Source organism: Aspergillus mulundensis (assembly GCF_003369625.1).
Source record: "Aspergillus mulundensis strain DSM 5745 chromosome Unknown scaffold_4, whole genome shotgun sequence".
NCBI lineage: Eukaryota > Fungi > Ascomycota > Eurotiomycetes > Eurotiales > Aspergillaceae > Aspergillus > Aspergillus mulundensis.
Genome location: NW_020797892.1, coordinates 122,718 through 150,701, shown reverse-complemented (window position 1 = coordinate 150,701; position 27,984 = coordinate 122,718). Strand labels below are relative to the sequence as shown.

At 52.2% G+C, this 27,984-nt stretch overlaps 10 protein-coding genes across 10 annotated transcripts; 7 read left to right on the top strand and 3 right to left on the bottom strand.

Annotated features, from left to right (window-relative positions):
* Nucleotides 1–51: 51 nt before the first annotated feature.
* DSM5745_04605 (signal recognition particle subunit SRP72) lies at nucleotides 52–2,157 on the bottom strand (the record flags this gene model as incomplete). The annotated part of the gene is made up of 3 exons (XM_026746621.1): nucleotides 52–1,454; nucleotides 1,505–1,778; nucleotides 1,837–2,157. The coding sequence occupies 3 exons, from the start codon at nucleotides 2,155–2,157 to the stop codon at nucleotides 52–54; spliced, it is 1,998 nt and encodes a 665-aa protein (XP_026604101.1).
* A 1,692-nt stretch (nucleotides 2,158–3,849) lies between these two features.
* DSM5745_04604 (glycosyltransferase family 31 protein) lies at nucleotides 3,850–5,349 on the top strand (the record flags this gene model as incomplete). The annotated part of the gene is made up of 1 exon (XM_026746620.1): nucleotides 3,850–5,349. The coding sequence occupies one exon, from the start codon at nucleotides 3,850–3,852 to the stop codon at nucleotides 5,347–5,349; it is 1,500 nt and encodes a 499-aa protein (XP_026604100.1).
* A 706-nt stretch (nucleotides 5,350–6,055) lies between these two features.
* On the bottom strand, nucleotides 6,056–7,905 carry DSM5745_04603 (putative C6 transcription factor (AmyR); the record flags this gene model as incomplete). Its single annotated transcript, XM_026746619.1, has 4 exons — nucleotides 6,056–6,601; nucleotides 6,681–7,143; nucleotides 7,192–7,532; nucleotides 7,576–7,905. The coding sequence occupies 4 exons, from the start codon at nucleotides 7,903–7,905 to the stop codon at nucleotides 6,056–6,058; spliced, it is 1,680 nt and encodes a 559-aa protein (XP_026604099.1).
* Nucleotides 7,906–9,635: 1,730 nt separating this feature from the next.
* DSM5745_04602 (glycoside hydrolase family 31 protein) lies at nucleotides 9,636–12,733 on the top strand (the record flags this gene model as incomplete). Its single annotated transcript, XM_026746618.1, has 4 exons — nucleotides 9,636–10,342; nucleotides 10,389–10,796; nucleotides 10,845–11,015; nucleotides 11,062–12,733. The coding sequence occupies 4 exons, from the start codon at nucleotides 9,636–9,638 to the stop codon at nucleotides 12,731–12,733; spliced, it is 2,958 nt and encodes a 985-aa protein (XP_026604098.1).
* A 343-nt stretch (nucleotides 12,734–13,076) lies between these two features.
* DSM5745_04601 (alpha-amylase) lies at nucleotides 13,077–14,946 on the top strand (the record flags this gene model as incomplete). The annotated part of the gene is made up of 7 exons (XM_026746617.1): nucleotides 13,077–13,226; nucleotides 13,278–13,429; nucleotides 13,477–13,585; nucleotides 13,659–13,884; nucleotides 13,945–14,305; nucleotides 14,359–14,599; nucleotides 14,662–14,946. The coding sequence occupies 7 exons, from the start codon at nucleotides 13,077–13,079 to the stop codon at nucleotides 14,944–14,946; spliced, it is 1,524 nt and encodes a 507-aa protein (XP_026604097.1).
* Nucleotides 14,947–17,603: 2,657 nt separating this feature from the next.
* DSM5745_04600 (uncharacterized protein) lies at nucleotides 17,604–19,098 on the top strand (the record flags this gene model as incomplete). The annotated part of the gene is made up of 4 exons (XM_026746616.1): nucleotides 17,604–17,845; nucleotides 17,906–18,295; nucleotides 18,384–18,834; nucleotides 18,928–19,098. 4 exons carry the CDS (start codon nucleotides 17,604–17,606, stop codon nucleotides 19,096–19,098), a joined length of 1,254 nt encoding a protein of 417 aa, XP_026604096.1.
* Nucleotides 19,099–19,757: 659 nt separating this feature from the next.
* On the bottom strand, nucleotides 19,758–21,366 carry DSM5745_04599 (zinc finger MYND domain-containing protein; the record flags this gene model as incomplete). Its single annotated transcript, XM_026746615.1, has 5 exons — nucleotides 19,758–19,973; nucleotides 20,030–20,139; nucleotides 20,195–20,539; nucleotides 20,589–20,956; nucleotides 21,065–21,366. 5 exons carry the CDS (start codon nucleotides 21,364–21,366, stop codon nucleotides 19,758–19,760), a joined length of 1,341 nt encoding a protein of 446 aa, XP_026604095.1.
* Nucleotides 21,367–22,100: 734 nt separating this feature from the next.
* Nucleotides 22,101–23,073, top strand: DSM5745_04598 (uncharacterized protein; the record flags this gene model as incomplete). Its single annotated transcript, XM_026746614.1, has 3 exons — nucleotides 22,101–22,126; nucleotides 22,183–22,735; nucleotides 22,819–23,073. The coding sequence occupies 3 exons, from the start codon at nucleotides 22,101–22,103 to the stop codon at nucleotides 23,071–23,073; spliced, it is 834 nt and encodes a 277-aa protein (XP_026604094.1).
* A 738-nt stretch (nucleotides 23,074–23,811) lies between these two features.
* On the top strand, nucleotides 23,812–26,000 carry DSM5745_04597 (uncharacterized protein; the record flags this gene model as incomplete). Its single annotated transcript, XM_026746613.1, has 6 exons — nucleotides 23,812–24,333; nucleotides 24,390–24,590; nucleotides 24,644–24,733; nucleotides 24,794–24,844; nucleotides 24,891–25,009; nucleotides 25,070–26,000. 6 exons carry the CDS (start codon nucleotides 23,812–23,814, stop codon nucleotides 25,998–26,000), a joined length of 1,914 nt encoding a protein of 637 aa, XP_026604093.1.
* A 719-nt stretch (nucleotides 26,001–26,719) lies between these two features.
* DSM5745_04596 (uncharacterized protein) lies at nucleotides 26,720–27,922 on the top strand (the record flags this gene model as incomplete). The annotated part of the gene is made up of 4 exons (XM_026746612.1): nucleotides 26,720–27,101; nucleotides 27,156–27,278; nucleotides 27,338–27,805; nucleotides 27,870–27,922. 4 exons carry the CDS (start codon nucleotides 26,720–26,722, stop codon nucleotides 27,920–27,922), a joined length of 1,026 nt encoding a protein of 341 aa, XP_026604092.1.
* Nucleotides 27,923–27,984: the final 62 nt, after the last annotated feature.

Below are 27,984 nucleotides of genomic sequence, written 5' to 3'. Positions count from 1 at the left end.
AGTATGGTCCTAGATGATTTTCGCCTGATCTGATGAAATATATAACATCGATCACCGCTTGCCCTTCTTCTTTTTCTTCTGACTGGATCCCCCGACCTGAGGCTTCTGCTGCTGCTGCTGTCCGGACGGTGTAGTCTCTTCGGATTTCTCGGTGACCACTCCTCCCTGTGTACGCTCCGCAGCTCGCTGCTTGCCTTTTCGCCCTCTAGGCCGGTAAGTTGATCTGTCACGTAGCGGCAACCACCGTTCGGGGTCAGCTGTTTTGCTGGGGTCGTAGTCTTTGGGAAGCCGAGACTTTCGGACTCGTTTCACAACACGATCTTTGCTGGGTGCAGGCCGCTTCCTTGCTCCTGCGATCGCCGCGGCAGCAGCCGCCGTTGTGGAGGATGACGGGGAAACGCCCGCAGCCTCAAGAGCGGCGATATCGACGTCAGAAATAAGGTCGTCAACAGAAGGAAGGTATTTAGCCTGAGCTTCGACTCGAGAATAATCGATAGCTGCATGGGAAGCGACATAGCCAGCAACGGCGAATAGATCGTCTGGCGTCTTCTCATACAGTGACTTGAATAACTCTGCAGCCTGGGTTGAGTCCGAAGCAAGCGATGAGTGCAGCAGGGATGCACCCGCTGCGCGCAGAAGTGACGCTGGCTGGGTACCCTGTTCCTTCCAGAACGCTGCGGCCTTGGCCAATTCGGCCCTGATCTGAGTCTTCCGGCCCTCACGTTTATATAAGGCGATAAGAACACTAAGTAAGCCGGGGTTGAAGCGAATCTCCTTATCTTGCTCGGAGACAGACTCGTCGAGGAGTTGGAGGGATTTCTCCAAAGTAACTATCGCGGCGGTGGTATTGCCCAGGTTCACGTAGAGTTGCACGGCAGTGAGCACCAAGCCAATGTCCTTGGGTCGTCTGTCTACCGCCGAAAGAATGGCCTTCAACGCTGGGGTTCCTGTCTCACCCTTGGCCTGCGCTGCCACGTTGTAAACTGACAAGAGGTTCGTGATAGCTTCTGTCGAAGGATATGGGGCTTGCGAGAGAGCCTTGGAAGTGGATCGGATGATGCCATCGTATTTGTGGACGAGGAGGTCGACGGCGTGAAGATTACCTGTCATGACGTTGTATTGGTAGTCAAACAGCTTGTCATTCTCAATCGAGTCAGGCACTTCGTGAAGGGCCTTGTATAGGGCATAGGGGTTCGCCGTGGTGCCGCGAGCAATCGCGACGTTATTCTGACCAATCCTTTTCGTTGATAGTTCGGGGATTCTGTGGTTCTGTAAGCTATTGTTTATCCACTGGTTCAAATCGGCATACTCTTTGACTGAGATTTCTTGGAGAATAGACTCGGCCTCTTCCGACTTTCCTTGACAGATCAGAACATACAACTGCTGAACAGCAATTGGGAGCAGTTCGGCGGCTCTGTCTTCAGGGGTGAGATCTTCTGAAGTGCGGCAGAGTTCTGTAGAGACCGTCAGCCCAATTCATGTCATCCGGTTGGTTGGCACAAACCCTTAGCACGCTTCAAAAGTAATCCAGCTTGATCAAATTCCCCTTTGGCAATGCTTAGGCAAGCCGCGTTGTAGACTGTTTCGAATGCCTCCAAATCGTCCCTCGTAGGTCTGGTATGGCGGACGGACTCGGGGTGGCCTTTCCACTGCAGTTGTGCATCCGTCGCCCAGCTGTTGATCCGTAAATCGTTCTCCTCATTCGCCGATGGTGCTGCTTCTCGAGCAAGCCCTTGGTATAACTCCGCCGTACGGTGAAACTTCTCGGCCCGGTATGTCTAGCCCGGAAATAAATCGTTAGCCAACTGTCCACGTAGAGGTCTCGGGGCAACATACAGCTTGGGCTTCCAGGTGACGGGAACCTCGGTCGTCAGCCAGGCTAGAAACCACATCAATGGCCGCTTCTGGGTTTCCCGTTTTGTAAAGGGCGTAACCGTATTCCAGCGCGGCCTTCTTCTTCAGATTATCCCCGCCATCCTCGAAAACACGTAGACAATCCTCGTAACGGTCGAGTTTCAGCAAAGCAACCACTTTGACATGTTGCGCCTGGCTGTCGGATCTCGATTTGGCCAAGGCAGCATCGCACGCGCGGAGGACCTCTTCATGATCGTCAATGGATGCTCTGGAGAGCAGCGAGCTCAACGACTGCGTGGACATTGTGATTTCGTGCGTCACGGGGAGTAGACGCAAGCACGCGGGTAGAAGGAAAGACTGCCCGGAATGGCGCACTATAGCAGGAGACCTTTGATTGTCCACGGTCCCATGTACTGCTGATAGAGCTTGTAGGTTCCAGTAGTGTCATGGAATTGCTAACACCATTTGCCCACACTGCGGATATTTCCCGATTGGGAACTTGGCGTATCTGGTCTTCCTGGATTGCCGTAGCCAGCATTTGATTAGTAAGGATCCAGTCAGCTGAAGCTAGACCGGTTGCGGCCGTCTTTAGGGCCTGGCCTTCAAGGCAGCAATATTCCATTCCCGGCTTCTGACCCTGAAGATCGGTAAGGCTGACGACCATGGGTCGTGGATCACCTTTTAACCTTCTAGCTACAAAAGCTATAAACATATTTAAGCTTACCTGTGCGCACTGTTGAAACCATAGGACTACTTTGTGCTCTGATGACATATTTGCCAGTGAAGCCGGTAAAACTGGAGGGGCACGAGGTTGCGGGATTATTAGATGGAGCCCAGGCTCAGGGCTGGAGCAGCGAGCGCAAAGGATCTGAGGAATCCAAAACATGGGACTCCATCGTGCGGGGGAGCAGGACCACTTTCAGACACAAGCAAGAATATACAATGCCCGAACTCGGTGCAAAGTGCGGTGCATACGTTATCAGTCGTACAGAACTTGTTTCTGGGCTCTAACTAAGGTTGAGCCTTGAAGTAACCCTGTTCGCCTCATCGCCAATAATAGAACCGCCGTAGAACGCCAACGGGCATGCATCGGATGCCTTGCGGGAGATGCGCTTCGCGGCGCCCCGAGGCATGTGACTTATTACCACTTTCAGCCTGTCAGGGGAGCGCCTATTTATTCATGCTTATAGTCCGCACACAATATGCCATGAGATTCCATTATTTCAGAAGTTATTATTGTAGATGCCAGAGACAACAGATGAACATCCAATTTGTTGCCAGTTCCGGACAGGATCATATGGTTGCAAGGCCAGTTTGGCCTCCAACCGCCAAGATCCGTGGGTCGCATCCAGCCGCTCCGTCTCCCACAAGGATCGCCTATTACGCGTCATCAACGGTTATTCGTCTTCGGAAAAGTCTCCTGTGGTTGGGACTTAACTGCCATGTTTTGGAAGGCTGGAGGCCCATATAGCGACCGGTTATGACTTCACAAGGTCGTAGTTGAGGCTAGTAGTCCTCCGTAGTATACGTACTGTAGAGTGATCAGCACCTGAAGGTTAAGAATCTGACGCGCGGCTCCAGACCGTCTGGCGAGTCAGAGACAAGCTCTTCAGAGCACAGAAAAAGAACCGCAGAAGCAACAGCAGAGTGGATCGCCCCTTTCCCTCTCTGAATCGCTCGCAGCTGCAGATGATAATTCTGAGTCTGGACTCTGGACTGGTCGGTGCTCCTCCTCCGTACTTCGCTCTTTATCTTTGCCTCCGTCCCACCCCCCAACCTCGCTTCTCCATCCACCTCATTTATCTTCCACTCTTAATACTTAACTCTCGCTTGTTCAGTCGCCCCCTACAGTCGCTACCTTGTTCTGCCTTTTGATCGTACTCTCCACCTTGTGCGCCCGCGATGCGAATGCGCTAGTATCGCATCCCCATCAACCTATTCCGCCTAATAACGAGACGAGCACACATAATTTACGTCTGGATCTATTCCTGGACCATGTCTAAACTGAGCCTCCGGGATCGAAGCCCGATGAATTCCTCATGGGTTTGGAAGAAGAAGCTTCCTCGCTTCCTCGCCGCCGCCTGTCTAATCGGCACCCTTCTCTTCTTTATCAGCCCTCGAATCAATCGCCATACACTAGAACAGGAAATAGTCCAGGCCGCTACGGAAACCGCAGAAACCGTCGCAGGGTTTGCTTCTCCCTCGACAGAGAACATTACAGTTACTTCCAAAGTTGGCTGCCAGCCCGATCGCGATGTTCTGGAACGTTTGGGGGTCAAGAAGCTGTCGCAATACGTGCGCCGGGAAGTGGTTGCAGTTCAGTCGCCGACCAACCTACCCTTGACTCAAGTACTCGATATCCCCCTATTTGATAAGCATTCAACCGGCAAGAAGGTTCAGGGCGCAGAGCCATTGCAGAGCGATTGCTCAATCGCCAGCCCGCTCACTTTACAAGTCCCACGACCCCCTCAACACATTGACGCGTCGCACTTCGACTTCGGTGTCGCTACAACATGGGATAGGTTGAATGAGTCGTTGGATGCCTTCACTCATTGGGCTGGTAACACGGGAGTTCGCATCTTTGCACTTATTGAGCCCGATAGCCGGGTGCCGGAAGTACTGGCAAAGGCCAAAAGGCTTGGTATTCAGTTGTTCGTAACGGAGAACGACGAGGAATACCAGACCCGGTACTTCTCCCTGGTCTCACACTTGGCTCACAACCTCCGAGAAGAGACTCGTTGGTCTTGCATCATCGACGACGACACGTTTTTCCCTTCTATCCAAGGCTTAGTGGAGGCTTTTGAGCGTTACGACCACACCCAGCAAGTGTACGTCGGTGGAGTGTCGGAAAGCGTGGCACAGATCGGTTTATTTGGGCTTATGGGATTCGGAGGCGCTGGCGTTTTCTTGTCTCGGCCTCTCGTTGAGCAACTCAGCAAACCCGAGGTCTTTGACGCCTGCCAACAGATGGTTTACACCGGTGATCGCCGAATCTCCCTCTGCATTTACCAGTACTCTGACGCGTCATTGACGATCGATCACCGATTGCGCCAACTCGATTTCCGCGGCGATGCATCTGGATTCTTTGAAGCAGCTCGACCATTGCCATTATCTGTTCATCATTGGAAGAGCTGGTTCAACACCGACATGACCAAACTCAGCACTGTCAGCGAAGTTTGCGGCGACTCATGCCTTTTGAGCAAATTCCGATTTGCAGACGGCTGGACCTTGACCAACGGGTTTTCTATCACCAAGTTTAGTGAAGAATTGAGTCTTGACGATCACTCAATGGAATTGACATGGGACGGTGACCACGGGGCAAACCGCGAAGCCTTTATGCACGAACTCGGGCCTCTACGCGAGAAAGATGACGGAAAGGTCAGCTATCTCATGACGGAATCGGTCACAGACGGCAACCAGGTGCGCCAGTGGTACATCCGCCGGGATGACTCCCACGGCGACCAGGTGGTTGAATTGACCTGGCGAAGGCAGTAGTCATGCTCACTTATGTTTTTTCCATTCGCTTTTACATATCGCGCCATACCCTTTTTTTTTCCCTGCGAAAACTCTGGTGAACACCACCACACTTGCATTGCATGCATTATTGACTGCATATATAGACTACTTTCACTTTTGTCTCTGCCGTCCCCAGCGGACTGATGTCACCGCCCCCGACCTAGATCATGACTCTTCCATCTCCATGTCCCCATGATACCGCAACTGTCGTCTTTTCTTTTCGCTTCGTTGTATTTATATTTATCCGTGTTGCTGCTGTCCGTCTTCGTGCACAGAACGACCAAATCAGGCGCTGGGTTCCGTCTGTGTTGTCAAATCGAGACATTAAATTACACTACTCTAGTTAATATTGAACAAGAAAGAAATATCTTATTCTTCATTTGTCTATCGGGGCGCATGAGTCTTCACAAAGAATATATGAATTGTAGAAGTATTCATTCCATCGAGTCTATATAATGTATATCGTGCCATGTCGTGTCGAGTTTGTCCCCGCTACTGAAACATGCAGAGAGAAGATAAGGGAATTAGATACACGAAGAGAAGAGGTAGGTCGCTAGGTAGGTAGGTAGACCTGCTCGTCCAAAGCCCTCCGCCGAATTGAGAGGTATATAATGTGACGTGGACATCACAGCAGGGCTATATGGATAAGTATATGCGTGTGCACACATAGGTTAAGGATAGGAGATCAACTCAACAAACCCGCCTCCTGAAACGAAAGCTCCGCCATACTGGTCGGCGGAATCATCCGCGACCCCGGGAGAGAGCCGGGCACCGATCCAGACCCCGAAGGCTGCTCGTCATTCGAGTCGTCAGGAAGAGACGTGATCTCCCACGCACATGAACCCGTGTTCAGATTCGCCGCTGGTCTGCTCGCAGCGCTATCATCAGGCGCAGGCGCAGGCGCAGGCGCAGGCCACGGGCCAAAGGTCGTTTCGGACGCCATCGTAGAAGACACAGATACGGCAGGTGGGAAGGAGGGGATGTTCTGGTTAGTGAAATCGCTGATGGACAGGGGCGTTGGGACATCGAAGCCTAGTGTTCCCTTGCAGCGCTCGAGGAGGGAAGGGAAGAGGTAGGACTGGGAGCCGCGGATGCGGGAGAGGGTGGAGAGGATGCCCCAGAGGAGCTCGCGGGGGTCGACTGTGGATTCGGCGAGGGTGTTTGCGGCTTTTGTGGAGAGGGAGCGCGAGACGTCTGCGATTGAGATGCCGAGGTCGAAGAGTTTTTGTTCCTGGATGACAACGTCGTGTTAGAGAGAGTTATGAATTCTTGTAGGGGATTGAGATGGTGTGGTTTGAGAGTGGACTAACCATTCCGATACCGTGCGCGTCCACGGCGCCTTGCGAGGCCTCCGCGATAACAGTCATCACGGCCTTCCCTACCAGCACGGGCAGATGGAAGGGGAGGACGGTTTCATTCCGTGAACCCGGCTGCGAAGCACGGGTCATAGAGAGCTTCCACATCATAGCCTGCAACCACTGCTGGGTGATGAGGATATCGACTTTTTGGATTTCCGAGACACCCACGAGGGAGATGGGCTTGCTGAGGTTTGCCTGGATAGCAGATGTAGGCGGCATCTCGGAGGACCCGTCTCTTCCGGTTCCACTTCCGCCTGCAGAGACCCAGTCGTAGAGGTTGACGCTGAGGCTCTCGAAGACGCCGATCAGGTTGATGAAGCCGTAGGCGAGGATTGGGTCGTCGGAGCAGAGGACTTGTGGTTTGTGGATGGAGTTGCGGAGCATTACTGGTTTCGCTTGTTGGAGTGCGTAGCCCCTGCGGATAGATTAGTTATTGTGTGTTACTTGAGTCTGGTGGATATACCTTTCTGTGATGAAGAGGAGCCAGAAAACCCTTCGTTTCTGCTCCGCCTCTTCTGTGCTTAACTCCGAGTATGCTGATTCACGATGAAGCCCTAATGTGAAGACCATTGACGTCGCCTGGCAGAGATAGAACCATGCGTGGTCTTGTCGGTCCAAGTTCCCGTATGAAGCGAACAAGAAGAACGAGGTCAAAAGGCTCTCCAAATTCATGTCCTCGATTGGATCGCAGTCTTTTCTTGCTCGGACGGCTTCGGCGAGTAGTTCCTCGCCAGACATCAATGAATTTTCACCGGCTTGAAAATGCGACGTATCCGCCACGGGCGTTGCTCCGTCGAGTTTCAGCTGGATATGTGTAGCGGCACATAGAGACGCCAGAAAAGCGTACCGCTGGGGAGTCAGCCGTTCGGGGTGGTGGCAATCCTGCTGGAGCTCTTCGCTGCGAACGACTGGCATGATGGGGAACATGTACTTCAAGTAGACGTTGACATGCGCCAGTATCACAGGTCCAGTGAGAATCCGCGGGGATGGGAACAGCACCGCTGTTGGAGAGTCTGACAGAGAGTTTAGAGAGTCTGGCGAAGAGACCAGTTCTGGAGGGGGCAATCGGCTGTATGTTTCCGGGAGTTCTGGCGGTAGATATTGCTGCTCTTCCATGGTGAACGGCGGAGAGACCGGCGAGCCGCTCATCGGGTAACTTGTTGGATCCGCATACCATTCCCTCTCCGTAGAGTATCGTTGGGGATCGCACTGGAGAAACTGTCGCTGTCTAGCAACCAGCGGATGGATGGGTGCTAGAGGGTACAGAGTCCGGAACTTGGGGCCTTTGCGGCGAAGGACATCGCTGTATGAGCAGGAGAGAAGCAGGCGCTGACATTTGTCGCATGGAAGCTCTCGCGAACACTTGATTTTCCTCCGACGACAGTTGTCACAGGCCTGCTTGAAGGCTTTGTGCTTCGGAGATGCTGGAGTGGCCATGATGTCGAGGGCCGGATTCGTAGTGACAAGCAGTATGAGTGGAGGCGGGTGAACGAGGTGCTAGCCTCGCGAGGCCATGGCGGTCGCGGTCGGAGCAATATCGAAACGTTCTAGCACATTGCAGATGGATGGATGCAAGGGGAAAATCTGGGGAAGGGAGCGGGGGGAGGAGGTCATAAAGAGCGAAAACATCGCAGGAGAGACTAACTCCACTGGTATACTCCGGTGGCCTGCAGCCATAGTCAGGCTCCAGCCCCGCGTTACACCATCAGTTCTCGGCTTCGTCTGTCAGTAGCTCTTAGCAGTTCTCTTAAGGCTTCTTCGCGTTAGGCTTCCTGGTGGGCTGCGCTCAAGCTCTGCCCCTTCTCAAGAGAACGAGCGAGGTTACCGTTTCCTTCTACGTACAGGCCCAAGAGCCGGACTACAGAACCCCTGAATCCAGGATTGTTGCCCGGGATGACGTTCTGGCAGGATGCGTGATTTTCTAGAAGCCCTCCCCCTGCATGCTACTTGCCTGTGATCCATGGCATAATACAGCCTCCTGCGATGGCATTTGCCAGTGCAGACAGGGAAGCGACCTAGAGAGTCGGACATTTGGTGGCTCGCTTAATGGGTCCAAGGAAGTCGGGAAGCCGAGGAAAAGCTGGATGACGATAAGGCAGGAAACCGATGCAGCGCAGCGTCAGATGCCGATTCTTCGTAGCCTGCTTGTCGTTTCTCCAGTCTCCACAGCAAGGACTCCATGGGCCGACTTCGGCCTCGCAGTCACAATCTTGACGTTGTTGGAGTGCTGGATCTCTGTATTCCATGTGATTTGGACATGGTACCGCAAGGATACCAAGATCAGCGTTGAGGCTTGGTCGCAAGTTCTTTGGCGCTCGCCTAGGTAGGTAGGGGTAAAGGAGGCTGGAAGCCGGCGGCTCGAGTTGCTCACCGGTAATTTTGGGGACTTGGTCAGTAATATTACGCTCGCTGAGTCTCTGGGGAGATGGAGATGGACCCTCCTCGCACTCCACAACCTCCCCATCTTTCCTGGAATAGTACTCGACCTCTTCTCGTTCACCCTTGATCCTGAGATTTAACGGCCTTGTTATAGGCTCGGTCTTTTATCGGACGACTGGCCAATCAACGCTCTTCCACCGCTACCCGGCGATCGATCCCTTCGAGTTCCAAGTTCCAAGCTCAACAATGCTCTGGCCTGGATTCCGCGCGGGGGCTGGTCTCCCCGCATTATCAGCTGGCTTCGCGATGCCCCTCTCTGGGCAAACAACAATCCCTCACCAAGGCCCCTTGCATCCATCGTTGCACTGGAACATCAGCGGATGATCATCCCGCGACGGTGCCACAGCATGCTCAAGGCCGTACGTATGTGACTGTGATTTCCCTGTCGACTTTACAATCTCCTTAAATCAAGGGCAAGGCCATGTTGGTTGTCTGATCATCGTACGATCATTTACATCTTCCCCCACCATGGTCCGCTTCATGCACCTAGCTGGGACCCTCCCCGTTCTAGCTCTCGGGGCAGTCCAGGACGCCCTCCAGCCCGCTGCCGAGGTTGCGACCGCGACCGCCCAACGTGCCCAGGCCACCCTCGCAGACCTCGTCGATGTCGGTGCCGAATTGATCGCCAATGTGAATGACCCGCAAGCCGTCAATGCCCAGTCCGTCTGTCCTGGCTACCGGGCGTCCAATGTGCAACAAACAGCCTATGGCTTTACTGCCAGCTTAACTCTGGCCGGAGAGCCATGCAATGTATACGGGACGGATGTCGACTCGCTGACCCTGGAGGTACAATTCCAGGAGACCGATCGCCTGAACATACAAATCACTCCTACCTACGTCGACGCTTCGAACGCGTCTTGGTATATTCTTCCAGAAGAATTCGTCCCCCGGCCGGAACCGGCCGCAGATGCCTCCGAGTCGCACAGCGATTTCTCTGTGACATGGTCAAACGATGCCACCTTCAATTTCCAGGTGGCCCGTAAATCGACCGGAGAAGTGCTCTTCAATACGGCCGGCTCTGTCCTGGTGTTTGAGAATCAATTCATCGAATTTGTGACGACTTTGCCGGAGGAATACAATCTGTATGGGCTAGGAGAGCGAATCAATCAGCTGCGCCTGTTGAGAAACGCTACTTTGACCACCTACGCTGCCGACATTGGCAACCCAATTGATGTGTACGTTGCATTATGTGGGCTTCCTTCAGGCACTAATTGTAGATAGAAACATCTACGGACAGCATGCATTCTACGTGGATACAAGATATTACGCCGTGGATGGAAATGGCAAGCAGGCATACGTGAAGAGCAGCGAGGCTGACCCGACGCAATCTTATACTTCGTACTCGCACGGAGTCTTCCTCAGAAACTCTCATGGCCATGAGGTGGTCTTGAATCCTCAAGGTCTGACATGGCGGACCATTGGAGGAAGCATCGACCTCACTTTTTACTCGGGGCCGACAGTGGCAGAAGTAACGATGCAATACCAGCGCAGCACTGTTGGACTCCCTGCTATGCAAAAGTACGACACACTTGGCTTCCATCAATGCCGCTGGGGTTACAGTAATTGGTCGGTCTTTGAAGATGTTCTGGCCAACTTTGTAAATTTCGAGATTCCGCTGGAGTATCTCTGGTTAGTACGCAGTATATATTTGACTGAGCTGCTGCTTACGTTGGTTAGGGCCGACATCGATTACATGCATGGCTATAGGGATTTTGACAACGACCAGGTTCGATTCTCGTACGAGGACACCACAGTGTTCCTGGACAAACTTCACGCAGGTGGACGCCATTTCGTCCCGATTGTTGATGCGGCGTTATACATCCCAAATCCTGAAAATCCGTCTGACGCGTAAGTTTTGATTCTGCATCTGATTGAGTATTGCTGATAGTTCCAGTTATGACACGTACACTCGTGGAGCGGCACGAGACGTCTTTCTCAAGAATCCAGATGGCAGCCTGTACATTGGGGCAGTTTGGCCTGGTTATACCGTTTATCCCGACTGGCATCACCCAGATGCGGCCGATTTCTGGGCCAGCGAACTTGTCACCTGGTATGAGAAAGTCAAGTTTGACGGGGTATGGTATGACATGGGTGAAGTATCGTCTTTCTGCGTGGGAAGTTGCGGGTCCCCTTACCGGACACTTAACCCAGTCCATCCACCTTTCAGACTGCCGGGTGCGCCGGGAAATGTCGATTACGACTATCCTGAAGGATTCGAGCAGTCTAATGCCACCGAGGCTGTCTCCGCCTCTGCGGCCTCTTCTAGCCAGGCCGCAGCCACGATTACGGAGACTACGACGACTACCAGCCCGCACTTGCGTACGTCGCCCACGCCTGGAGTCCGTAATGTGAACTACCCGCCTTACGTGATCAATCATGTACAGAGGGGACATGACCTTGCGGTGCATGCGGTCTCACCGAACGCTACCCATGTAGATGGCTATCACGAGTACGATGTACACAGTCTGTACGGGCACATGGGTATTCGGGCAACCCACCAGGGTTTGACTCGTATTGCGCCAGAGAAGCGCCCGTTTATAATCGGCCGTTCGACCTTTGCCGGGTCCGGAAAGTGGGCAGGCCATTGGGGCGGGGACAACTATTCCAGATGGTCGTCGATGTACTTTTCCATCTCGCAGGCGCTGCAGTTCTCTCTCTTTGGCATACCAATGTTCGGAGTAGATACGTGCGGGTTTAGTGGAAACTCTGCTGAGGAACTCTGCAACCGGTGGATGCAGCTGTCGGCTTTCTTCCCTTTCTATCGCAACCATAATGTCCTTGGGGCGATTTCCCAGGAGCCTTACCGATGGGCATCAGTCATAGATGCGAGCAAGGCGGCGATGAGAATTCGATATGCCCTGCTACCTTACTTCTACACATTGATGCAAGATGCACATGTCACGGGTTCTACGGTGCTTCGGGCGTTAGCCTGGGAGTTTCCCAACGATCCCTCTCTCGCAGCCATTGACAATCAGTTCCTGGTTGGCCCGTCTATCCTGGTGACTCCAGTTCTCGAACCCCAAGTTAGTACTGTCAAGGGCGTTTTCCCGGGAGTAGGGCAGGGAGAGGTATGGTACGATTGGTACACGCAGACCGCAGTCGACGCCCAGCCCGGAGTCAACACCACAATCGATGCGCCCCTCGGACACATACCGGTCTATGTTCGGGGAGGAAGCATCCTGCCAATGCAAGAACCTGCTTTGACCATCAGGGAAGCCCGGAAGACGCCATGGGCACTCTTGGCTGCTCTCGGTAGTGACGGCACTGCATCGGGCAAGCTCTATCTGGATGACGGGGAGAGCATCCAACCAGAAGCGGCGCTCGATGTTCAATTTGCGATTTCTCAATCCACCCTTAGTGTTTCATCCCAAGGCGACTGGAAGGAAACCAATCCTTTGGCGAATGTAACCATTTTTGGCGTCCCTGCCGAGCCGCCCGCAGTGACTTTCAACGGACAACAGGTGACCGCAGAATATGATGTCCAGTCGCGGGTCCTATTCGTAACCGGACTGGGCCGATTTACAAACGATGGTGCTTGGGGGCTAGATTGGACTCTGCAGTGGTGAGTGTGGCTGGCGCTGGGGGCCGGAAACGCCGTGAGTAGTGTTTATAGAATGCAACTTCAGCAGGCACCGCAGACCAATGATACTCAAGGGCTTCCCCGCATCCTGCGAGGGCTCAAATTACAGTTTGCCTTTTTCTCCCCACTGGCCCCCTGAAATCTTCCTGCATCGGTGCATCGTGGCTGGATCGGCGCGGACCTCCCACCAACCAATGCAGAGACCTCCGACCAGGGCCGGACCTTGGAGATTAAAACCTCGTCAGGCGATCTTGGACCATTATAAATACAGCCATGTCCGTAGTATCTGTTGTAGGCACATCACAGCCATCGATAACCCTTTTGCGACCATGCGGTCGGCCCTTGTTCTCTCCCTTGCAGCAGCAGCGCTGGCAGCGACTCCGGCGGAATGGCGCTCGCAGTCCATCTACTTTTTACTCACCGACCGCTTCGCCCGCACCGACAACTCGACAACTGCTGAATGCAATACTAGTGCAGCCGTATGTATTGTGCCGAGGTCTGGACTGCATCCTATTGCTAACTAGAACAAGCAATACTGCGGCGGGACATGGCAGGGCATCATCAACCAGCTGGACTACATCCAGGGCATGGGCTTCACGGCCATCTGGATCACTCCGGTGACTGCTAACCTCGAGGATGGGGCCCACGGAGCTGCGTACCACGGCTACTGGCAGCAGGACATGTGCGTCGACTTTTTACTCTTATAGAACCAGCCTAATGATGAGATAGATACGCCCTCAACCCGCACTTCGGCAATGAAGATGACCTGCGCGCGCTCGCTGACGCGCTGCACGAGCGGGGGATGTACCTGATGGTCGACGTAGTTGCCAATCACATGGTGAGTCCCTCAGTCTTAGCCTAGGCATCGCATCCTATACCCGTGGACGTACCTGTACTAAGACCACCTGCAGGGATACGACGCCCCTGCCTCTTCGGTGGACTACAGCGTCTTCAACCCCTTCAACAGCCAAGACTACTTCCATTCCCCTTGCAACATCAACTATGATAGCCAGGACTCGATCGAGAACTGCTGGCTGTATACGGACGCCGTCAGCCTGCCGGATGTTGATACCACCCGGCAAGATGTGAAGACTATCTGGTATGATTGGATTGCGGATCTTGTGTCGAACTACTCTAGTATGATCTCTTTCATCCTCTAAGTGCGGTGTAGATTGATTTGGCTGACAATGGTGATAGTCGACGGTCTCCGCGTTGACACAGTCAAGCACGTCCAGAAAGACTTTTGGCGTGATTTCAACAATGCCGCGGGTGTCTATGCTGTGGGCGAGATCTTTGATGGTAACCCGTCGTATACATGTGCTTATCAGGATGTTATGGATGGGGTGCTGAACTATCCCATGTACCTTTCTCCCCTCCCGTCATCACCCTTGTCTAGTCTAACGGTGCAAAGCTACTACCCCCTTCTCAGGGCCTTCAGCTCCACATCCGGCAGCATCAGCGAATTGGCCAACATGATCGAAACAGTCAAGTATATCTGCCCTGACTCCACGCTGCTGGGTAACTTTATCGAGAACCACGATAACCCGCGCTTTCCCTCGTGAGCCGTCTCAACCCCATCTCCATCTGGGATACTACTAAACACCTGCGCAGGTACACGAACGACATCTCGCAGGCCAAAAACGTCCTTGCCTTTGTCATCCTCTCGGACGGCATCCCCATCATCTACGCGGGTCAAGAACAGCACTACTCCGGTAACGCCGACCCCGCAAACCGCGAGGCAATTTGGCTATCTGGGTACGACACCTCAAGCGAGTTATACAACTTCATTGCCGTGACCAATCAGATCCGAAACCATGCTATCTATCTCGACGAGAGTTACATTTCTTACATGGTATGCTCCTAGCCATCAATATATTTCCGGTCTCTGGTCGAGACTAATGTGGTAAACAACAGAACTATGCCGTCCACACAACCTCCAACACACTCGTCATGCGCAAGGGCTACGATGGATCGCAGGTTATTACGATTCTCACGAACGCCGGCTCTGGAGCTGGGTCTTCGACGTTCTATGCTCAGAATACGGGCTACGCTGCGGGGACTCAACTCATCGAGGGCTATACCTGCCAGGATATTACGGTATCGAGTAATGGCGAGGTGCCGGTTCCTATGAGTGGTGGTTCGCCACGGGTACTGTATCCGCGAGCGCAGGTCGTGGGAAGTGGAATTTGTGGAAGGTAGTGGTTTGGATTGCTGGGCAGTTGGAAGCATGTTTTGGGGTCACTTGGATAGTTGTTGGGACAGGGTTGGATATATATAGTAAGTAGTGCAAGTGGTGGTTGGTATGTATATTGCTTATCTAGGTTGGTTCTTGGACATGACATGAGGTTTACGGACAGGCACTATTTGCTGAAGCACCTTCTTATTTCCTGCAACTAGAAACAGCTCTCTGGTTGGGATCACACGCTCCTCGTCCTGGTATACCATCACAATGAGGTGGTGACAAAAGTACAGGCTACTCCAATGACAAGCCTCGCTTACACTTTCTGTCTCACAACGCCCGCGCTTAGTTCGATTGCTTGGTTGGTCCAGACCAGGCTTCAAGTGGGATGCCTGGTTGCCTAGAGCCGATCTCACCTCATCTGATCGCATCTCATCTCGTCAATCTGACGATCTTCACCTTCAACCAGACTAGCATGAGCTGCTAGATCGCCGTGCAAACGGTCAAGTTAGCCCGGTACCGGGTACACTCTAGCTGCAGGCAACGAACGCATCGCGATATCGATATCCTCCGAGGGTTCTAGCCCCGTGCTACCAAGCTATCTGCAAGGTCACCAGTAGTAGCAGGTCCATGCTATGTAAGACCAGCATGCATCAGAACCCACCCTACCTCTCCATCCCGGCCAGGCTAACCGACCCAGAACCCAAGCACCAACGTCCGCTATCTGCACCAACATTAATACAACAAACGGATAAGAAAACAAAACAATGACCCAACTCCAACCCCAACCCCAAACCCACGAACTCCTCCTCCCCATCTCAGGCCTAGGCCTCACCCCAACCAGCCGCTCCCACTGGTCCTTCCTGCTGCGCACCCCCAGCGCAACATACGGCGACCTGCTGCACGTCCAACCCATCTCGCTCTCACCGCTATGGTACCAGTTCGACGCGCGCGAGGGGATCGACATATCCTCGTTCCCAGCGGAGGGGATGGCCAAGATCGCCGATCTAACGACTGAGCAGCGCCGCCAGGTCATCAAGATCATTCGGTCTGAGCCGGCGCCAAGAGACGGCAAGCGGCGGTGTCAGGACTGGGTTGTTGATGTGCTTGTTTCGCTGGAGGTGGAGGAGTTGGTCAAGCCGGGGACGGCGGGGGTTTGGGGGGCGTTGCTGGGGAAGGGGGCGAGGGAGGTTCGGGCGTGTTTTTGGGGCAGGGGGTGGGTTGATTTGAGATGATGGTTTGCAGCTCTTGATGGTTTATGCGCTGGACGTGATGAGGTGGTATTCGTGCTCTATTACAGGTTCGGTTTATGCGGATACATAAGAATGTCTTTGAAAGCAGATGATCAGCGAAGATCCTCCCAGCCTCATGAGTTTGGTAAAATTAGATGAGACAATGGGCCTTCACCTCCCGCCTGATCGAGTCGCATTACTTCGAAGCTTGCAAGCTCAATTGACAACGGGTAGAAGCATGTCCGCTGTCACTCCGTCGGTTGAACCATGGTCACTGCATCCCTGCAGGATGGCTTTTTCAATAACGTCTTTACCCGCTTTGCTGCCAGGATGAGAAAGGTGTATGCGGAGATACGAGTGGCTGTGTTGAAACAGGGATGCGCTGTTTGGTTGAGTCTGCAACCGCCGGTCCAGATTGAAATCCATGCCATGGTCAATGGACGGCATCAAAGGGCATCAACCAAGTTTCCTTTCTGTATCCTTAGCAGCTGGCTTGAGCCTTTGCGTGGTTCCAAAGTTTGTAACTGGCAGACGTGCGGAAAGGGGAACTGGTAAGCTGGACGGTGGACGTTAATCTCCTTCCCAGACATGTCGGGGCGACAAAAAGTCTGATCATGCCGCCTCCCGTCCTCCCTCTCCTCTTTCGCTAAACATTTTTGACTGATCATCGTTGCCCCTTCCAGGCCTATGCAGTTTGTCAGAAGAAAATCAACACTCCACAACCAACGAGTGCACATCGCATGATGGAGGTTGCTGTTCTTCTCAATTGCGTTTGTGGTTGAGTTACCAGTGAGACGGGAGCTGGCGGCGACGATCCAATCTCTCAAAAACCAATCTGCCAGGCCTGGATCGCTGTTTGTCTCAGTTGGAAGATGAAAGTTATCCTCATATATCCGTTGCTCGCCCAGCTGAGCAGGAGGGGGCAACATGAGTCTCTCCTCGACCAACTCTTCTCTCCATTTCTACTTCCCCTCAGCGCAGTCTGCACCAGGCTCTTGCAGCCTCATCGCACGCAAAATGTGGCTCGTCATCCAGTTGTTGAGAATGTTCCTCATCAATTGGTTCGTCATATACATAGTCCTAATCTCCATCTATTCCCTATATTGTCGCTTTCTTCACCCTCTCCGAGAGATCCCAGGGCCGCTGAAGGCATTCTTCGGCAGATTCTGGTATCAATACCAGGTATATAAGGGCAACATGGACGATGTCCATCGCGATCTGCATAGACAATACGGTATGGTCTTGTTCCTCACAGCCTCTTCCCACTAACCACTGCAGGTCCTCTGGTTCGCGTTAAGCCCGGCGAAATAATCTGTTCGGATCCCAATGCCATTGAGGTGAGCGTGCTCGCAAGAATCGCAAACCGATGCTGACCGCAGCTAGATTATCTACGGTAGTGGATCCAGATTCAAGAGGGTAAGAGGCTGCCTCCCCTTTACATCATCATGGTACTGACGAGGCAGACATCATTTTACGACGCCTGGAAATTGCCGCACCCGATCGGATACCCCGGACACGTCGTCTCCCGGAACGAGCTGCAGAAGCATATTGTGAAGAACGTCTATTCCATGGGAAGCATCCTGGATCTCGAGCCCATTATCAACGTCCATATACAAGATCTGACCTCGCGCATCGGCAATTACACCCTCTATCAGACCGAGCCGGACCTCTGGTGCTCCTTGAAGATGTGAGTATCCAACTTCCACAAATAGGGTTGCACGGTTACTTACCACGCTCGTTGACGCAGGCACGTATTTGCTGTTCTTGGCGAGATGCTCTATGGATACCGCTTCAACGCTGTCCCTCAACTTGGAGGACTAGAGACGTATTTGAGTGCAATTGAGGGTTTGCTACCACTCGCGGCCAATGGAACCCTGCTGGCTTCGCCCAGGAACCCCGTGGGGATATTCTTCGAATATTGCCAATCGTCCTCGAAGTTCCGTCACCTTACTATCTCGGCCACACAAGGTTTTGGCATTGACCTGCGCCGCATGATTCCCAAGCGCTGCCAAGACCTGCTTTTGGGTGTTGACATGACTCCGGATATCATCGCCAAGTTCTGTGGAATCAGCGCTATCGTGGGGGGTGGTTCTGGCTGTACGCCCGGTTACGTTCATAAAGAGCTGCTAGCCGCATTGTAAGTGTACTCTTATCCTGGCTCTGTTATATCTTCCAATACCTACTTCTTCTACACCGGTATGCTGATTGTCTTCTGTCTGGGATAGATTCGGTGGAACCGATCCAACAACATTAACCCTAACCAGCACTCTCTACCATCTGATGCGCAACCCGGACACCTACAAGAGACTGACCGACGAAGTCGACGCCGCATACGCCGGTCGCAGCCTTCAGACCCCTATTTCATACAACGCAGCCTGCACCCTCCCGTACCTCAAGGCGTGCATCCAAGAAGCGATGCGTCTCCACCCAGCCGTCGGATACCATCTCCCGCGAGTCGTTCCCCCGGGCGGAGCAACGATTGCCGGCGTCTACATCCCCGAAGGCTACCATATCGGTATCAATCCCGCGGTTGTACAGTACGACAAGGACGTTTTCGGCGCAGATGCGGACATGTTCAACCCTGACAGATGGTTGAACGGCAACGGCAACTTGGAACGTATGGAGAAGGTCATGCTTGCCTTTGGCGCCGGTGACACTGCATGCATTGGGAAGAGTGTAAGTCATTTCGCCTACTCCTTTTTCCTCAGGCATACAAGCCCCTCTTCCAGGAGGATAGGGCAAGAATTCCCACTCACTGACATTTTGCAGGTCGCAACGTGCCTGGTCTACAAGCTGATCCCTCATCTCCTGCGTAACTTTGAGATTCGTCTCGCGGGGGACAAGGAGCCGGTCAAGAAGACTTTCTGGTTCACCTTGTTGCGCGATGTTGACGTCGTCTTCAAGAAGAGGGATGCCAAGCCAAAGGCCTGTCGTGAGTAGGGAGACTTTGGTCGAAGTGGTTATGGTTCTGGCTAGCCTCGGTATATTGTGAACTGAGATACGATACCGGGGAGGGGTAGGTGAAAAGTTTCGGATTGCGGTCACTGCTATTTCGTAGTAGATAGCCCACTGGAGTTCCGTTCCATAGGCAAAGTAATATTGCACCCTTGTTAAATCTGGTTTTTGAGGCACACAGGAGAAAAAGAAGCGCATTTCTCTCCATGGAAGCAGTCTTCATCTCTACCGGTGGTGCTCGTCCATTTCAACTTTTAGGTTCACATCAAATCCGGCTATGCCAACCGCTCCGGGGCGCCTTCTTGCAGTAGACATAACGATGAACTCCTTCCCGAAAACTCCCTTAGTTTCCCATCGGATGCTATGAAGCGCAAGGATACCTATTGGTTTCCAACGCTGCATTGATCTTGCCGTAGACATAGACTCCATAGCTTCCCATCGGATGCTATGAAGCGCAAGGATACCTATTGGTTTCCGACGCTCCATTGATCTTGCCGTAGACATAGACTCCATARTTTCCCATCGGATGCTATGAAGCGCAAGGATACCTATTGGTTTCCGACGCTCCATTGATCTTGCCGTAGACATAGACTCCATAAGTGTGAGGCCTTCGTCTAAATAAATAGAAGCGTGTCCCCTTCCAATTACTCCAGCTGCTCATCTTCCTCACTGCCAATTCGCATGTGATAGTGGCCGGGCGTGAACGTCAGCGGTTGTTCAGGGTTGAGGGGTCGCGTTATTGGCACAACCGAAGACCGAGGGGAAGACGTTATGGCATTGCGTATGATTAGTCGTAACATTGTGTATATTTGATGCTTCGTTGTTTGGTTCCAGAACGCAGTCGGTCTCCATTGAGTCCACTAGGCATGAAGATTAGTTTGGCGTTATTATGCATAAGATGTGATAATAATCTTACCTCAGTGTTGTTGTTGATTTTCAGGAACGTGAAGTCGCGCCCATCGGTAACGCAGCCGTAAACAACACAGTTCACCCTTCCAGCCTGCTTCCGGATTTGGTGGATCATGCCTTTGAAACCCATTAATAATCAGACTTCATCAACATAATGTACTGAGTAACTTACACATATATGCCAAGCATTGACTAATGCCTGATGATACTCCGCCAAGGTCTTTAGCCTCTAATATGGTGAGATGTGTTCCATAATCATCTTGTTCATGCCAAACAGAATAATCCATATCCCCTGACATTTGCTTCAGCACGCCTTTGTGAATGACATTCAGCGTAAGGTGAGTCTCCAGGGTAAACTCCGGGAGATTCGTTATAGTATCGCGTATAGTATCGCGGGAGATCAGTTGCCTCTCACTTCTCAGGCATTCTAATAGGAGCGCTGTGATGGTCAAACGGCACTCTGTTTCGTTCCTTGGATCGCGGCCCATCATATCTAAATCCGCGCGTAATCTTTCTTCTATTCTCGTGTTAGACTCAAGAAGCTAAGACGCAAACCGATAGCTTACCAAACTCGGTCGGAAGGGACATCCACTCATTTTCGCGAAGTCGGAAGAATGGGTTAGGGTCGGGTATCTCCTTGAGAGAGAAGATGTTATTGAGGTCGGCCAGCGAGCAGCTGCTTGCGGCAATTATGGGTATCTTTGCCTGGTCGGGTATTTGATCAAGAAATTTCTGATCATATTCTCGTTTTTGTTCCGCATCTGCAGGCTGCGATGCGAGGTGCTTTGCGAAAAGATGCTTCCATTCTGAGAAAGACCACTTGAGCCGCGCCATTTCGCAGTTCGGTCTGGACTCTGGGGCATCTAGCAGTGACGAGTAAGAAGTAAGAATATGGTGGGCTGTGGAGAAATCTTTAGTGCTACTCTCAGTGGACCTCGCTTACATAATACTGCCAGAAGTGGTGAAATCTACCGGGAGTCAAAAGTTCAGCCTGAGTTGAAATCATCAGTCGACATCCCAGAACAGCCGGGGAACTCCGCACCCTGCAAGGAGGAAGCGGTTGTTCAGAAGCTCGATGGCTGAGAGTTCAACGTCGTATTCGAGTTCCCGGTAACCAAGCACAGCTGCCTTGCAGACGGCTGCGATGCGGACGAGCTTCTTTCGCGTCGCCATGGTCTTGCAGTGGGCTAGGTGTCTGGGGCGATGGTCCGTCTGGCACGCTTTGCTGCAGTAGAACACAGGGCTCGCATCTCCATGCTTATACTCGGGTGTATCCTTGCAGCCGGTACATTGAAGTGTAGCAGGCATGGCGCAGTTGGCGCAGGATGAGGTGAGCGACGCCATCTGGAATGACCAACGAGCCTGAACAGAAGTCGACGGTTTTGTGGAAATTGAAGGGTGAGTAGCAGGAGCCGGAGGATGAGAGAGCAATGTAGAAGCAGCCCAGCGGGTTCTGGGAAGGTGAGCGAAGATGGAGGGTTATGCGAAATTTTAAGAGAAGAGCTTACAGGCACAGTAAGGCTCATTTTGTCATTGGCGATGGCTTCTAACAGAAGGGGGTGCTAACGCGGCTTGATGCTGGCAAACGGCCTTTGACAAAGAGGAACGTGGATGAGTCCATGCTTAAAACAGCCAGGGGTGATGTTGGATAGCTCTCGATCTGGGCTCGCGAGTTGTGGCTGAGGAGGGTTGTCATTAGGGAAGGTTTGTACTTGTACTGAAGGCTGAAGCCTTCCCTAAGGCTGGCGTGACCTGGGGGCCCAGCGGGGGGCGGCTCAGAGGCCGGGTAGCCTAGCGTTTGGCGACCACGGCGCCCAGAGCCGGGGCGCCGGGGCGCCAGGGCCTCAATGCGTTCTTTTTCTTCATTAGAACTCTTCCTCAACGGTTGACTGTCCCAGGAAAAAGCAATGCCACGCCACTGCTACACGTTGCGATTCTATATTCGGAATTTGCTCTCACCAATCATGTTGCTGTGATATTGTTGATGCAAGCGTTAGTGCCGGGTAAATCTTGGAGAAGGTTCCTCTCAGCTCTCTTTCCCACACCATCTCGACCCCGCTGCTTCCTGAAATCCTAACATGGCACTAAATTACCTAGATCGCAGGTACGAAGAAGCATAGTACCTATTGCACTAAGCCCAATAATCGCTGACCGGACTAGAACGCTCTCCGGCGGAATCGTGAACCTCACAGTCGGGCACTCGGAGACCCCCTTCGACGTCCACATCGAGCTATTATGTGACCGATCCCCATATTTTGACAAGCTCCTCGAGAACAGATACACCGAGTCTCCAAATGGAGAGCTTGTCTTCTCCAACGATGACCCGGACGTTTTTGCCGACTTCGTCTCTTGGGTATACTGCGGCAATATCAGCACGGGGCTGAAATCATCTCGGAGACTACACTTCTTTCAGCTATGGACGCTCGCTGAGCGGTTCCAAGTTGCTGAACTGCAGGAATTGGCGCTTGTCCGGATTAAGGAGATTCTGGCAGCCCACCCCGAACTCCTCATATCACGTACTCAGATTGAACATGCGTACGGGCAGTCCAGACCGGGATCCGCTCTTCGCCTGCTCGCCGTGGATACGTGGGCGGCAAGGGCGAGCAAGTCGGACGTCCAAATAGGCCTGAAAAGGCACTTCCTCTCTTCTGCACGTTTTTTCGAAGATCTGATGGTTGCGCGGCCTGATATTCGGGATTTGTCTGCCTCTGAAGTACAGTTGCAATTGCCCTTTATTCCCAGCCCATCTTTAGCTCCCTACTGAACACATATCACTAACCTGAACTACTCAATCAGTTTGGGGAAAGCAAGAGCCCACAAATGCTGGAATTCCAGCAACGACCACCATCTACGGCCCAGTTCTTCTCATCCTTGCCCGACGCACCCTTACCTGGACAAAAGCCTCAACTGGCATCGGCATCCCAGCGTGCCGCTAGGAAATTCAAGACACCGCACGCTCGTCTGTGCCCTGACTCTTCGCAAGACAAGTTCAGTATGGGTTCGGTCTCACGCGAGATAGTTGCCGTTGAAGACGAAGATGATGAGTTGTGAACAATAGAGCAGTAGTAGTGGGTGCTATGCGAAAATATAAACTTATACCGGCTAGAACCTTGGAATGATAATATATAGAATTATGTTGTCTAAGGGATCTGTAACACTACGTACCAATAAAACCGTGAAACCTCCTTGCAAACCGAGCATCTGTATTGGAAAATAATAATGTATCAGCTGATTTTGCATATTTATATAATCTGTATCTTTATGTATAAGCACATCCTCTGCCATTCAAATGACATGTCCAGCAAAAATCACTCACGTGAGACTCTTCTCGGCAGCGGCGGAGAGCAGGCTTCTTTGCCGGCATACCACACTCCCTATCCACGCCTTGAGAGAGCACCACCTCTGCAATGTTTCTATGTCTTCTCGGAACACCAAACGGCGGCTAATCCTTTATGACGACTAGAACCCCCCATTGTAGTCAAAAACACCAGGACTTGCCGCGCTCGAATTATTTGTTGACAGCGTTGATTGATGCCACGCCAACAGTCTCAGGCCGCTGATCGTCGTTGTCAGTAATGCGATAAACCGTTCAAGAAGCAGGCACATCTTGCTCGCCATGTGAGGTCTCATACGCAAGAAAAGCCGTTTCTATGCGATAAATGCCAAAGACCATTTAGTCGGCAGTCAGTTGCAGGTTGATCACCTTGATGCAGTACTTTCTTCTGACTCTTTGATAGTGATTCGATGTTACGCCATGCTAAGATCCATTTATCTGGCGATCGTCCCAGCATGAGCGAGAGGGATCTGGCGCCTGATGAAATCGCACAATCATCAATTTCTGGTGGAGCCACTCCTACATTTACCCCAACTCATGGGTCGGATAATATGCTGGAGATGCGGCCTTCCTCAGCAGCAGAATTTCCTGCTCCCGGTTTGGAGCTCCCCAATGTCTCCGCTATTCTACCTCACGAAGAGGAGTGGCTATACTCCTCTCAACCAGACCCTTCCCTGATAAGACAGGTTGTCAATTCTATCGGAGACCCCTTGCTATTCAGTATACCATCATCCCCTTCGATTACGATTCGCACAAATAATGAATCACCATGGAACCAGCCTCGCAAGATAGAGATGATACCACCAGATGTTGCTCGACAGCATTGGTTCACCTTTTCTGGGGCAGATGAACAGGATCCTACCATAAGACGTGACATTCAGTCGCCCACGCAGATAGATGATGAAATTCGACAACGCCTCCACACCCATTTGTACCGGCAGCCATCACAAGACGGCCTCCCATCAACGGAGTTTCTTGTATTCTACCCACAATTCACTGACATTCGAGTCTTGTACGCTGATTTGAATTATAGAATCTCAGTATCCAGAAATATTTCTCAAAATTCCATCCGATATTTCCTCTACTACATCTACCGACATTTCGCCCTTCGACTCAAAACTCCCTAATCCTGCTTGCGATTTGCTGCATTGGCAGCTTTTTCTTTGGCTCGAAGAAGGCAATCACACAAGGAAGGAGAATATCTGAGCAACTAAATCAGACCATACTAAACTCGGTACCGTCCCTACGTGAAAGCTAGCTCTGCAATTGCTAACTTCAGTATTTTAGTGGATCACATCTGTTGGGAGGCAACAATACCAGGCTTTGCCACTTATACAGGATGCCTTGATCGGGCAAACATATGGCATTTTGTCAGGGGTGAGGCACTATTACTTCCTTGTTAACTGTTCAGTGTGTGTCACTAATTGATGTAATTAGAGACCCAGAGATCTGGCTGTTGTAGCTAGCTTTCATGGAACAGTAACTTCTGTACGTGTTAGCTTTTTGTGCAAAGACGATGGCTGATTGGGACCAGTGGGCGAAACAGCAAGAGTTTTTCAACGCAGAAGTAGCGATTCCCGACGTTCTCGATCATGGTCTGATCGACCCGGCTGTTGCGTGGATAGCGTGGATAAAAAAGGAAGAGCGAAATCGGTAAGAACTCTGTAGCAAGATATGCCATTTTGATCATATGTCTTGACAGTTGCTATATAGTGCCGCGGTCGCTCTACATATGCATGACTATGAGATGACTCGTTTATTCATTACGGAGCCATCACTGCATAATGCACCGAACTCAATCCCTTGTCTGGCCCCCCACAGTATCTGGGACGCCGCATCTGCCATCGAATGGGCTAAGGCCGTTCGAACATGCGGAGGCCCTTTCCTGCAGTCGGCAGGAGGTAGGAGTGCCCCTCGTGACGCAGCATCCGCTTGGTGCGAGCTCTCTCGCAATGATCACTTGAATGTGATTGTCCAACTAAAACATATTTGTTCTACAGTCATTGACAATGGTTACTTGGCACCCTCAACACAGATCCTACAATACGTTGAAGGATCGCTGACCTCAACTTACGCGAAGCACCTCCGCTTCCGCGGTCCGGATCTTCTCAGTGTACGCCCACTCTGGCACTCAGCGTTCATACTCTTGTCCACGGACATCCGCCGCCTAGAGCTAGCCATTGGGAAAAAAGGCAGCCGTGAGGCATCGGAGAATTTTGAGTATGCCTCGACTTGGGCTGCGTCATTAAACTCGCAGCGTGCAATCTTGCACGGAGCACTTTTGCTCCGACAACTTGAGCCATTACCCATCTGCGCCGTATCAAATATACATGTCTCGAGCAGTCTCTACCATGCCGCGATTGTGTGGTACTGCTATCTCAGGTATGCCCCAGAATCTCGCGCCTACTCTGTGCACGGCGCAGATGAGTTTCAAGAATTGAAGGAGCTAGCGATTGATGTCGGTCAATTGGTGATGGAAGTTCACGAGTTCAAGAGTTGCAGACCCTTGATCCAGGAGTCCACCGTTCTTTTGAACTTGGTTGACATGTTGAGGAGAGTCGGGCATTGGGGTATTTCACGCTCACTGGCGACCCTGTTGACACTTTTGATTACTGGCTCCACAGACCTCGATGATCCATTGTAGGACTTTCGGGAACCGTACAAAAAGAGATCGCCATTATCCGTGGTAAAAGCTTTTCCAGGCCGCTTTACAGGCGCCAAGTATTGCCTTTTGACATCTCTTTGTCCACAAGATAACATATAGACCTAGTTTGGCCATAGTGCAACCTTTCCACTGTGGAAATCGGCTCATCTGGTGCCGGAAACCGGGTTGACGATTGCATAGCCGCTTTCAACCATTTCGGAATTTGCTGCCAGATGCCGTGGCGATTGATATAGACCCATTGCACCATGGGAATCTTGTCTGACGTCAGCTTAAGATTTATAAGTCTCAACGCTGCGTTATTTAGTAGAGAGAACTGTGGCACCCTTACTGTGGCACCCTTACTGCGGCACCCTTACTGCGGCACCCTCACTGCGGCACCCCCGGTCGTGGCACCCTCGGTGGATTTCACTATCAACGTCTGGGCCACAACGACTCAACGAGTGGTACGCAAGAGGTGAGCCGTTATTGTGGAGCACTTTTGACGGAAGATCTGTGGGCAGCGTCCGTCTTCATCCGGATGGCGACCAAACCGTCCTTCTGGATAGCGGTAGTTGAGTATTTGCCTGCAGCTTCGGCAACTAGAGCTCCATAGCGGCAATATATAAAGGGCATTGCAGGAGTGATTGTGACTGACTCTTCTTCAAATAAAAAGCAATTGCCTCTTCACTTCCTACTGTCTCAGTCTCATGTTAGGAAACATGTTCTCCTTCTCAGCCCTTACTCTCGTTCTGGCGGTTGCCAAAGCCAATGCCATTGACCGTCGCCAGCTTGCTCCTGCTGAGAGCACAGTGGCTTCAGCCTCTGCATCAGCTGTGACCTCGCTCAGCCAGAGCACCATCTCCCAAGATACTGCCGCACTGAACGTCGACACCTCCGACTACTATCTAGGATACCGCGAGGCTGACTTCCAGAAGCCTTACGCCAAGTATGCTCTCCCCCCATCTGGCTTGAAGGCCTACAGTCAGGAAGCTATGCTTATCACTGCTTCTCACACAAACAGGTATTACAATCCGGTAGTTGCACCTTTGAGCGACGCTTTGGTCAACGGCTTGACCGGTAGCCCTTGGCCTAGTGCCTTTAGTGAGCATATCTCCACTGGACCTCTTTTTTTTTGGATAACTAACGATTGGCTAGCTTATTCTGCCTGGGAGGCACACGACTATTATACTCGCCCCGGCTACCTCGAACTCGAAAATGGCTATGCCATCTCTGAAAACGGGACTCTCATGATTGCCGTGCGCAGTGAGATCCCTCAGGGTAGGCATTGACTCGGGACTTTCTCGTCTGCCGTACTGATTCAGTGCTCGCTTACTTAGTTACTGGCGAGCAGTACGACTGGTGGTTTGGATGGCACTCAGTCGAGACTGCCCGTTACAAGCTCTGGAACCCGATAGCCCACCAGTACTCCTACCGCACCCCCTTCTCAGAGGACTGGGCCAACCAGAGCTACGCGGAACGCTATATCGGCGCTACCTCCTACATAGACGAGTATGTCGGCAACGACGCCGCCAAATTGAGCATCGAGTTTGTCCACCCCGAATCCCTGGGTTTCAACACGACCGCTTGGCCCGAGCTAGGCATTGAGACGATCGTCATTGGCAAGGTCATGATTGGTAACTACTCGACCACCGAGTTCGACGATACCTCCTACTTGATGCACCAGGTCCGCCGAATGCCCAACGGGTACCGGGAGCTGCGATCGCGTTTCTTTATCGCTGCTGGCAACCATGGCACCGCCCAGCTTGGCCATGACCTCGCGGTGCATTGCAATATTGAAATGACTCGTAAGCTCTGTGCTCTTTATACTAAGGGGGGGGGGGTTCTCTTGCTAACAAGTCACACCTTCAGACCTGGGTGCTTTCCTCCCAGCCATCTTCGAGGAGTTTAAAGGTACCCTGTAAGAAAGGGTTGACCTCTGGGATGACAGGCGTGAATATTTGCGGAACTCAGCACATATCTCAGC